This window comes from Sminthopsis crassicaudata, chromosome 2 (assembly GCF_048593235.1).
Source record: "Sminthopsis crassicaudata isolate SCR6 chromosome 2, ASM4859323v1, whole genome shotgun sequence".
Classification (NCBI taxonomy): Eukaryota; Metazoa; Chordata; class Mammalia; order Dasyuromorphia; family Dasyuridae; genus Sminthopsis; species Sminthopsis crassicaudata.
In genome coordinates this window covers 652,929,114-652,941,171 of record NC_133618.1, presented here as the reverse complement: position 1 = coordinate 652,941,171, position 12,058 = coordinate 652,929,114, and the positions used below count along the sequence as shown (strand labels likewise).

General features: G+C 37.9%; 1 protein-coding gene across 1 annotated transcript in view; it reads right to left on the bottom strand.

Annotated features, from left to right (window-relative positions):
* Positions 1–5,576: 5,576 nt before the first annotated feature.
* KCNMA1 (potassium calcium-activated channel subfamily M alpha 1) overlaps positions 5,577–12,058 on the bottom strand; it is an 893,014-nt gene continuing 886,532 nt past the window's right edge. Inside the window, 1 exon segment of the mRNA XM_074296747.1 lies at positions 5,577–5,886. Within this exon segment, the coding sequence (XP_074152848.1) occupies positions 5,862–5,886 (25 nt within the window). The 3' untranslated portion in view covers positions 5,577–5,861.

The following is a 12,058-nucleotide window of genomic DNA, read 5'->3' as shown; positions in this document are numbered from 1 at the left end:
CTATATAACTTTTGATGACAGTGAGGGATCATTCTTTCAGGTCATTTTGGGGGTAATTAAAAAACTAAGAGATTAATGACCAATTGCTGCCAGTATATATTGCTATTATGTTTGTTGAGTTCAGAACCCCTGTCTTAGAGAGTTTTCTGAACCACTGAGATGCTAAGGGATTTATCTAAGTCCACACTGCCAGTATAAGCCAGGAGAGGGACTTGAACTCAAGTTTTCTTAACTCTGAAGCCAACTTTGTTTCTACTATGCTCCTCTACCTATCACCTATATTCCGGTAATAGAAAACTTTAATTTAAAATCTCTTATCTACTCTTTCTTTTGCAAGAGATAAGCTAATAGAGAGAGCTGTTCTCAGAGCCATTTCTTGGCTGTGACCAATTCCAGTCTCTGATATACCTTGACTGGGACCCTGGCTATGGTCTTTTGGGGCTCTTAGGAACCTCTCTAAGATTAAAAGTTGCATAGAAGGTGATAATATGCATTGACATTTTCTCATCTCAGAGAACCCTGTACCAATAAGTTTATTTCCTACCTTACTCTCTTTTTATCCCTCCAAAGCAAAATAACTCAATTGGCCAATTTTCTTTGATGATATGGAAATAATATCTCTATGAAGCTTTATTCAGGGATGGGAAAAGAAAAGGGAAGGGGGAGGGATTGAAAGTGGGACTTATGAGGAGCTTTCCATCAGACCTAAGATAAATTCTACTTGTAGTTGGTTGGGCAGGCCCTAATTCAGGAAGGCCAGCTACAAATGAGGAAAGTGTTTTTAAAGAGCCACAGTTGCACCATAATCTTGTTACCACTCAGCAAGTTATGAGCTAGTGATAGGAAAGAAGCTGGGGGTGAAAGGAGAATGTGCATTTTACCGTGGTATTTCAGGCATTGGGGAGTATGCCTACTGGTAAGGATCATGACCTGGCTTTTAGTTTCTCTCAGTCTTTCATCGTCTTTTCTTTGTTCTTTCCCTTCTTCCTTTTCTAACCATCCTTACCTCTACTAATGGGAAGTCTAGCTGAAGCTTATGTTTCAGAAGGCAATGAATAATGGAAATTGGTGATAAAGTGCCAATGAGAAACTAAAGGAAAGAAAACTGGGAAAGCAGAGGAAATTGGATTGGCTGCCTCCAGATGCTCAGGACATTTCATGGAAGCACATATTATGAGGAAGGTACTAATGGGTCCTCAATCTCTGAGCCCCTCCCTATATACTGGACAGTTATGGGGAAGTAATGGCATGTGAAGGTTGTCTTGGGCAAGAACACCATCTTTCCCCTGACTTGTGTAGAAAGGGAAGAAAACCCTGTGAAGATTAAGAAGAGAACAACTTTTGATAAATGGCATCCAGAGGACTTTGGCTTTGAACTTTGGCACTTTCTCAAGGTTTAAGAGACAAAGAAAAATTTACACAAAGTGAACCCTGAGGACTGTCTCTGGGGTAGGAACTTTCCAGCATCTCAGTCCATTAGCATCAGTTACAATTGCTCATATGATTAGCAAGAAGGACAGCTGGATATAAGACAAGCACTATATTCCTAACTTGTAGTTATGCAGTCATAGGATCATAGATACAATCAGAGATTCAGAACCGAAAGGGACTTAAAAGTTCATATCAGTTGTAGTCCTCAGTAGGGAAACTGAGGGCAAAGGTTTCTAATTGGTCAATCATGGGATGGAAGTATGCCCACTTCCACCACTCTTTCCTGTTTGAAATCAGAGCAGGAAATGGAGCTCTCCCATTTTCTCCTTAAAAGGAAAGAATTGAGAATTAAGAGAAAGAAAGTGTGTATGTGAAAGAAAGACAGACAGAGACATAGAGAGAGAAAGAGAGAGAGGGAGACAGAGCCAGAGACAGACAGGGATTTCATCTTGGATTTTAGGGTCTGCTATAAAGAAGGTAGCTATTCCCTACAAAAAATGCTCCTTACTATGGTAATTTTTAAAACATATCTCCAATTTAGATTTTTTTTTTCTAGATACATTTAGATTGCTCTTTGACCTTTAGAAATCATTGGTTTTTGTGTTTGTATTTGGAATCAAGCTGTTTGATATATCAAAGGTGAAATATTAAATTTTCCAAAGAAGAGTAATCAGGGTATAATTCTGCCTTATAAGCATCCTATTATTGCTCAACTCAAAGTTACTAAACAATGAGAATGACTTTTCTCACCTTAAACCTTAATCTGTTAGGTCAGAACAAGGAAAAAGAGAGGTTTCAAAGATGATGGGACATAGGAAGTAGGGATTCCAATAAATGATAACAAAGAAAGACAGGACCCCACCATGGCAAGGCCTCTTATAGGCTGTCTCAAAATCTCACTCCCCCGCAAAGTTGATTTAGATAAAGATCCCCCATTCTATTTCAACTTCAGAGAAGTTAGTGGAAGGAGGAGTTGTTGTCTGCTGGGCCTTCTCTGGTCCAAGAACAGCCTCTTCTCTCATTTTGCCTGAAGGAACTTGGACCACCGAATACTTGTACTATTTCCCTTCTGAGAAAAATTCTGCCTTTAGGCTGTGGCCCAGAGCAATCTAGTAATGAAGGTAAGGTATCATGCTGAAGATTAATTATTCTTCTTTTCTTCTAGACAAATGGAAACTCTACCAACTTGGGATTTGAGAGGAGATCCCGGTCTCATGTCCTAGATACTTTCTTTTACTCATTTGTGCAACAGAAAGGGCAGGTTTATGTGCTTCTGACAAGGAAGGGAGAGGAGGGGAGGAAATGACCTTTTGCATTTCCATTTTTCTTGGGGTGGAAGGAAGGAGACAAGAAAGGAGGGGAAAAGGCTCTGTTGCTATGTGCTTTAAGATGAATGGTATAAATGAAGATTATATCATCAATTTGCCTGTGATTTGGCCAAGTTGAAGATAAATACTAATAACCATTCTGGTTCCAGAGCCAGACTCTTTGACTGAGGAGGAAGAAAGGGGAGTGTTCTGCAATTCATGGAAGAAGGAGGAATGTTAGAAAATTGTCACATACGAAAGGTACCTCTCTAATAAAATCAGGATGTGGAAGGCTGCCTGTATTTAAAAGAAATGATCACTTATAGCCACATATTTTCCCCCTTAGTCTTTCTTTTCTTTTGATAATCATGAAAATGGATTAGACCTGGATACACCTGTGGACATTATTTTAGTCTGTGGAATAAACTCTATAGTGATTATAGGTAATTTTTCAACAATCCAATTGGACATACATGATATTCACAATTTTTAAAAATATATTACTAATTCTACAGAATGTAAACGACTAGGTAACTACAGTCCGTGAATCACTCCAAGAAAAAGCCTACTAGGTGGCAGGATGGTCACATTTGGACTGTAGCCAGTCGACAAACATTGAAGCTGAGAGTTTGGCTTAGGGGTTGTAGTACATAGTGGGTGTCCATTCTGAAGAATTCTATCAGACTCATTGTTATTTCATTGTGATGAATCACTGCTATTGGAAGGATTCCCTTGGCATTGGGTAGTTCTACAACAAAGGGAAAGCTCCCCCCCAAGTTTATTTAATAGATATACCATGAGCTGTTGAGAGTGGTCCTTGTTTGCTTTCTCCAGGGTTCCAGTGTTTTGTGTTTGTTTGTAAGTGTTGTTTTCTGCTTTTTGTGTACTATTCTTTGTGTTGCAGTTGTTATTGTGTGTGTGTATTTTAAAGAACATTCAATAGCTTATCCATTCCTGCTCCAGAGACCTTGCTTAGTTGTATCAAAAAATGGATAATTTTGAAGTTGAAAAATTTGCTAAATTGTTTGGAACATTAAATGCTTGAATGGTTGTGCACCACACATACTGTGGTGCAGCTAGGAAACAAAAAACATCACAATTAAGTCTGATGGTTAGAAAAAGCTGTTGACCACACTTTGAAATTGCTGATAAATTTGCTTTCATTGCTGGCAGCTTTCAAAGGTTCCTCCTAAGTTCTCCTATTAAATACATTCATTGCTTTCATTTTTTCTTCTGCATATATTGTCGTGGCAATTATGGGCATGATATCCCAGCAACAAATGGAAAACCTGGAAATTATAACACATGGGAAAGTTGTCTCTTTGTTAATGGAAATTAACTGGCTTTCAAATAAGAGTCCATTTAAATGAATGAGTGAGTTAATAATAATATCCTACTGTGATGTGAAACTATTCAGTGGCATTTATACATACACTGGCTAAAAGCTCTCAAACCTGGCCAAAAAAAAAAAAAAAAGAAAAAAGAAAAAGAAAAGAAAGAAAGAAAGAAAGAAAGAAAGAAAGAAAGAAAGAAAGAAAGAAAGAAAGAAAGAAAGAAAGAAAGAAGAAAGAAAGAAAGGAAGGAAGGAGGAAGGAAGAAGGAAGGAAGGAAGGAAGGAAGGAAGGAAGGAAGGAAGGAAGAAAGAAAGAAGAAGAAGAAGAAGAAGAAGAAGAAGAAGAAGAAGAAGAAGAAGAAGAAGAAGAAGAAGAAGAAGAAGAAGAAGAAGAAGAAGGAGAAGAAAAAGAAGAAGAAGAAGAAGAAGAAGAAGAAGGAGAAAAAGAAGAAGAAGAAGAAGAAGAAGAAGAAGAAGAAGAAGAAGAAGAAGAAGAAGAAGAAGAAGAAGAAGAAGAAGAAGAAGAAGAAGAAGAAGAAAGGAGGAGGAGGAGGAAGTGGAGGACGGAAGAGGAGAAGGAGAAGGAGAAGGAGAAAGAGAATAAGGAGAAGGAGAAGAAGGAGAAGGAGAAGAAGGAGACGGAGAAGAAGAAATATAGGCACTTCCAAAATTGAACTCATTCACTCAGGAAATTCTCATTGGAACTGTGACCTGGCAGAATGCAGCTATTAAACAAACAGAAAAGCTAATGAGAAGTGCTCCTCTAACACCCTGCCCACACATTCCTTATCTCTGAGATATTCAGAAATGTTCAGAAACTCCAAGCACTGAAAATCACTTAGGGTCCTCAGAAAGGTTCTGGTGGGTCCAGAGGAGCCCAAAGAAAATCTTCATTTTAGATAAATGAATGAAGGCAAAGAAATCCAAATGGAAAACTATTAACTACAAAAATATGACTTTCCACTTTGAAAATAAATAAGTTTCCATTTATTAAGAGCTGGTGTTGATGCTGATCAAAATATACATCCTGCAGAAATTAAGCAGAAACTAAAGTAGTTTATATTTTTCTTTTGTTTCTGGCTTTCTAAAATACATGTGTACATTGTTGGACCTCTTTTTTTAAAAAATAATTTGTCTTTCTGAAGTACAATTCATTTGCTGTGGTGACCATCATTCTCCTCAAAGACAGAGAGGGAAAAGAGACATAAGCTTCTTAAGGAGTCTGGCCACTTACCCAGTTTGGTTTTTGTCTTTTTAAAGGGACTTTACTTGACAATGGAGAAAAAAGAAATGAAAAAAATATTTTCTAATAAATAAAAATAATTTTAAATGCTAGAGGCTATACATGACTATTTTTAGTATGTTCATTTATAAATGAAATCTTTTTCCCCCAAAGTAATTTTAAATGCTAGAGGCTATACATGACTATTTTTAGTATGTTCATTTATAAATGAAATCTTTTTCCCCCAAAGTACATGGAAGCAATATTGAAGGCAGACAAAAGAGAGAGAGATCTGTCTACTTTATTTTTTTTCTCTCATAATTCTTGCTTATCCTAACTTTTCCACCAGTGATTCAGCATGTAAGAGCAAAAAAAGTCACATCACCATTTATGAAGTTTGTCAGGCTTTAAAAAAATTTAGTTCTGGTCTCCTGGGAGTCAACATTCATCTTCAACTTCTCTGATTGGTGGGATCAAGCTGCTTGTAGATTTATATTGGTTGATCTGGTTAGCCATATGGGTGCTCATGGGCTTGATTTGAATGTTTCTGGGATAGGCATTATCCGATTCATCTGTAAACCATTTCTTTTCTGCTAAAGGGCAAAACGGGTAGAGAAAGAAGGAGGGAAAATGAGAAGTTTAATTAGTCCTGTGGCAAAGCAGTCAGAAAGTTCATAGAAAAAAAAAGGCAATCAATAGAGTTTGATGCTAAGCAATTACTAAGAAATACAGAGTTGGGGATCAAGAACCTTGGAACCTTGAATACATCTGTGATGAGACTGCAGCCAATAGTTAGAGAAACATAGAAAAGCAGTCTTAGGAAACCTTGTAAGTTGGTCAGCTGGAGTGAAGGGAAGATATAAGGGGGTAGGTACTCTCTAGGAATTTTCTCTGAAGCCTGAAGGTTCTAGGAGGGCCAAGCTGGATATGGGATGTCAGTTATCATTGAATATATTCAGTCCTGAAGAATGGACTATGAGCTTCTGGATTTGAGTAATATTAGATAGCCATGCATTTTTTATAAGGTAGGAGCCTTGTCCTCAGGCATTCTATATATTCTCTTGCCTTCATATTCAAATTCTATGCTTACTATTATGTCTGCCCAGGACCACTACTTTGTTTTGTCCATGGTCAGGTTTTGTTTTATTCCTTTTTGTTTGTTTGTTTGTTTTGAAGGAAGTCCATTGTTTTTGCTTACTGTCTGCATTTGCTGGCTGGAGGTAGAATTTGAGATAGAGGACAATGTTACCACAGCAAGATAACATTGAAATGACTCCTAAGGCAGAAAAATTGAAGTAAGCAAATTCCTAGTGGAGATGGCTCCTGAGATGCAAGCAAGAAAAGATGTTAACAACTCAATATGAATCATGGTTTTTGAAGAGATCAAAGGATCAGGTGATTTGGAGAGTTAAATAAGAATGCCATAAAACTAAGACCCTTCTGGCAATATGATTATGTTCTTCAGTGAATTCAGCCCAAATCCCTACCTTAATTTTTAAAAAATCAATTTATTCATTTACTTTGAATTATTTATTATTCATTTTTTAAGCTCAGATTGGCTAAACAGAGCCATAACAAAGGTAGGCCTAATGGCAATTTGTCCCAGGGAGTCAAATATAGAGGGTGCTGAAAGCACATGCAATCCTTCAGAAGCTAGAAATAATAGATCAGCTAAAATAGAAAACTCCCCAAACAAGGGATCTGGGGTGAACTCCTCCCCCTCCCAAAATGAAGGCATGCTTCATGCCGCTCATCCCAGGCATTATTTATGGCTCTAATTTGTGGTACTTGCTCCAGGTGCAAAAATTCCTAGTTACACCTTTGTATCTGGGGGATGAACCATATGTGTAGATGTGAACGTGATGGTGAGACAGCATTTGGTGTGGGGACCGTGTGCCTTGTTTCAATATTTAATCTCTCAGTCAATGACATAGTATTTAAAAAGGCCTTAACAAAATGCCTGGTATATAGTAGGTGCTAAATAAGGTCCTCCCTCCTTTCTTCTTTGCTTTCTATCTTCCTTCTTTCCTTCCTCCCTCCTTTTACTCCTTCTTTCCTTCCTTCCTCCTTTTATTCCTTCCTTCCTCCTTTCCTTCTTTTCTTCTTTCTTTCTTTCCTTCCTTCCTCTCTTTCCTTCCTCTCTTTCCTTCCTTTCATCTTTCTTTCCTTGCTTTCTTCTTTCCTTCCTTCCTTCCTTCCTTCCTTCCTTTCTTTCTTTCTTTCTTTCTTTCTTCCTTCCTTCCTTCCTTTTTTCTTTCTTCCTTCCTTCCTTCCTTTCTTTCTTTCTTTCTTTCTTTCTTCCTTCCTTCCTTCCTTCCTTCCTTCCTTCCTTCCTTCCTTCCTTCCTTCCTTCCTTCCTTCCTTCCTTCCTTCCTTCCTTCCTTCCTTCCTTCCTTCCTTCCTTTCTTTCTTTCTTTCTTTCTTTCTTTCTTTCTTTCTTTCTTTCTTTCTTTCTTTCTTTCTTTCTTTCTTTCTTTCTTTCTTTCTTTCTTTCTTTCTTTCTTTCTTCCTTCCTTCCTTCCTTCCTTCCTTCCTTCCTTCCTTCCTTCCTTCCTTTCTTCCTTCCTTCCTCCAAAAAAAATCCCAGATTTCAAGTTAGACCTTAGAGGCAATCAAATCCAATTCCGTCACTATACAGATGAGGAAAGTGAGACAACAAAATTCAGTGACTTGTTTTTAAAAAACCCAAACTATTCTTTATACCGAGATGGGTTTACTTCCATCATGCCATATTAACTCTGGCATAAAAAATCTGCCTTTAGAAATCAAACAACCTTCAAAATCTTCATTTATGTTCTCTGGGTCATTTCCTTTAAAAAAGCCAAATTATTAGAATGATTTGTTGGCTCTCATTTCTCACTTTGCTTATTTGTATATGTGTGTGTGTGTGAGTGTGTGTTTAATTATAAATAAAACAGTAAAATTCAATCCTACATTGTTTTGAAACCAAAAAAATCCCATGTAGCAGTGATTTTCTATTAGTGGTGAAGTAGCTGGAGCCCCCCAATATAGCCTAGCTGAAGATAGGGATAATTTGGTCAAAGCCACACCTGCCTTTGTTCAGCCCCTTTGGTCCCCCTCAAGTCAACTTGCCCCTGCTGCTTTCAATCTTTCTCCTCCTGCACCCCACCCCCCTACCCCATTCTCCTGCTCTGGCTCTCTCACCTATTATAATTAAGTTCACTTTGATGTGAACAGATTGGAAGATAGGAATTCATAATGTTACATCCTGCACAGTGAAACTAACTGATTAAGTGCTTTAAATTATTCTCCCTGACAGAATGATAAAGTTACAATCTGTTCTGAGATGATCTACAGCTTGCCAGACTCCTACAGCTTCTTTCTACATTCATTTATCTTTTTGTCAAGCAGAGGGTTGTTTTTTTTTTTTTTTTTTTTTTTTTTTTTTAAAGCTTCAATTCCATAGATCTTTTAAAGTCATCAGCACATCTGAATTATTAATGAGGCTTTGGAGGCAAAGCTCCTGATGGGCTGGTTAAAAAAGGCTGTATAAAAATCTGGGACTGTGTACACATCAAAATAATTTCAGCTCCATTTAAAAAACCATTTAGTTCAAGTGTGACATAGATGAACCATTATGCATTTGTGGAAACCAATTTTTTTTGTGATCTACGATTAAGCTAACCTTTCAGAGAGGTGTAAAGTGCGATGGTTATCATGTTTTAAAAGCATTGCCGGATCACCTAAACAATTTCAAACTAAGACTTTTCAAACGGCTTGTGCATATGATGGTTTTGAAGGGAGTTAAGCACAGGCTCTGTTAGCCCAGCTTGGACTAGCTTTGATTTGGGCCCCACTGGGACCGAGCTCATTTTGCTGAGAGTATTTAGTACAAGGTTGGGTATTTCCAGGCTGGAGGTGAGAGGGAACTCTGCTGATGTAAACCATTAGGTCTTTTTTGGCAAAGGGCCTGAGACAGCTGCAATTTGCTCAAATTTTTATAACTGCTACAGAGAATAATTGTTCAAAATTTAGTCTTTACAGTTCAATTCACATTGGCATTTTGACCTTTCACAGCACAGAGAATATCAATTTCCTTCTGCCTTCCATAATCAACGTAGAATGCCCTTGTTCATTCTCACTTCTTTCTCTCTGTTTCAATTTCTTATTATACCCATCAAAGCCCCCAAACCCAACTCATGCTGAGGCTATCGAAATTTCCCCCAAAGTCAAGGTCAGGTTTGTGCCTTTGCTGGAAGTTGCAGAAGAGTCTGCCTTCACTGAGCATTGCCAATTTATCCATTAAAGCTATCTGGGTGAACCACAGGCCTGGTTAGAGCCTTTGGGGGCATGAAACAGGGAAGAAGTGAAAATAGGTAAGTAGATAAAACATGGATATTTGATTTAATTTAATTAATATGAATAGAAATAGAAATCATGCAAAAAATAGATCCTAAACTGGTATGAAACAAGGGGACACATGTCAGCTATTTCTATTGTTGCTGATGCTATTCCAACCCCAATGCACCATGGCTAAAACTGGGGCCAATTCTATAAATGTCGCCCCTGCCTGTACTTTAGGATGGATGTGACCATTTATAATATATTATTTTCCTTGAGTTGTTTCTATTACAAACTCTCTGATCATTTTGCTGAAGTGGCTGGTGGCAAATTTCAGCGATACAAATATTATCTTTCTCTCTAAGGAAGTTATTTCAAGTGTAGCAGTCATGAGGGAGAAGTAAATTTGGTCTATTAGTTCTTTTCCACAGATGAAGAAACAGAGGCAGTGGGGGTGGTGGAAGAAGTTGCCTCTAGAGATAGAATACAAAGAAAAAATGCATAGCCACGTGTTTGGCATTCCTTGTGATTCTAAAGTAGCATCTCAAGACTTTGGATTTAGACACTCATATCATGTACCACCAGCCCAAAACCCTGATATAGTGGTGTACTGTCTCAGGAAGGTGTGGCTCATCAGGGTTAAAAAATATGATCTCTTGGTGAGCTCTTGGACATAGAGTCCCAGAATCATGGAGCTGGAAGGAATATTAGAAATCCTTAACTTCCATTTTTCAGATGAGAAGATTGTGACACAGAAGAGTAGAGGGACTTTTTTGAGTCCTCAGGGACATCTCTAGTGGCAGAGCTGGGATGTCTTCAATCTGATTTTCAGTCCAATATGCTTTCTACTAAACCAAGGTGACATGCACACAATCATTTGTTTTCCACTGTTTCTCATGACAGGTTTAGCATTCTAGGTATATGGAATTCATCCCTTATCAAAGGTGATCCATGTTTCATCACCACTAGTATATTCACATATAAACATAGTGATAAAGTTTCTTCAGGCTTCTTGAGGTGAGTGGTGATACACTATCCAGTTTACTGTTTTCTATGACATATCTACATGAAGAAAGGAGGAAATCCTGGTCTCTCCTGCTTCCATTCTTGATGATTTTCTCCAGCTACCCATTCTTGGTACATTCTTGCCAAAAATTATAATATTTTAAAGAAGCCAGTATATTTAATATCGTTGCAACTGCAATGGAATTAACAGAGATAAAAGAAGGTAGCTCTAAGGGTTCTGGATAGAACAAAGGAAAGAGAACCTGGCAGATATCTGGATGAGGAATCTGCCAAGACCAACCATTCTGGTTTCTGATATTGGAGCAATAAAGAGCAGAAAGGCAAAAGACTAAGCCAGACCTCCAAAGTAGCAATTCTAACTAAGGAAGTGCTTTGAGAGGTAGAGGTGAGAAGGAAGAGTGGTTTTATTTGCTAAGTTGGACCCAAGAACCTAAGGACTAGATAAACAAGGATTTTGTTTTTCAAGTAGACTCAGAGGGAAGACAAGATAAAAGACTAAAAAGGGAGTTTGCCAAAAGTAGAGTTCAATCCACTTTTGCACTCTATATTAAAAATATCCTTGATCACATCATCTATATAGCTGAAAGCTATGTCATTTTGCTGACACAGGGGTTACTTTGAGGATTCAGAGTTGGAAACTCTTTCCAGAAGAGGAAACAGGAGGAAATCTTGAGGAAACAGGGTTCATGTACATTCCCCTCTGAATTTGAGGTTTCACTCCCAGAAGAATAAGAGGTCATTAGCAGAAAGAAGCTATCAGTCTCCAAATATCATTTTGCTATAGTTGTATGTCTTTTCCATATTGATTGATTATCAGGCAGCTGGCATAAGATCCAAATTCAATGAACTTTTATTTTGGATCTAATATGCAAGATATTGTGGCTAGGGTGCTGAATATACAAGGATGAAAAATACTATATCCCAAAGGAACTAATACTGGGGGGAGCAGAGAGGGAGTAAGCAGAGGCAGAGCATAGGATGTGCACAAATGTCTAAGTAGAAAGCAAAAGAAGTCTGAAGCAAAACTCTGGCAAAATTCATCATGGTTACACTAGGAATGTGGGCTGCCTCTTTTATTGTCTGTTCATTGTTCTTGAAGAAGATCGTAGTATCAGGAAGGTAATGTCATGACTTGTAAGTGAATTTGGATTTGAGTGAGGAGTCACCAGCCTCATTTTCTCCTCCAGAGCTATAGTAACATATAAATCAGAATGACTGAAGATATGCAGGGAAAGACCTAAGTCTCTTTAAGCTAAGGCTTTCCCAGGATTCAATTTGAATGGAGCAACACCTATTCAGTGATTCAGGTTAGGTAAGAAATGACCTCTTTTAACTAGTCAGAAACAAACAAACAAAAAAAAAATCTGGGAGAAGTACCTCAGGTTAAATAAAACAGAAACAATTGGTATTTATATTCATTCTGAGCCAATCAGGACC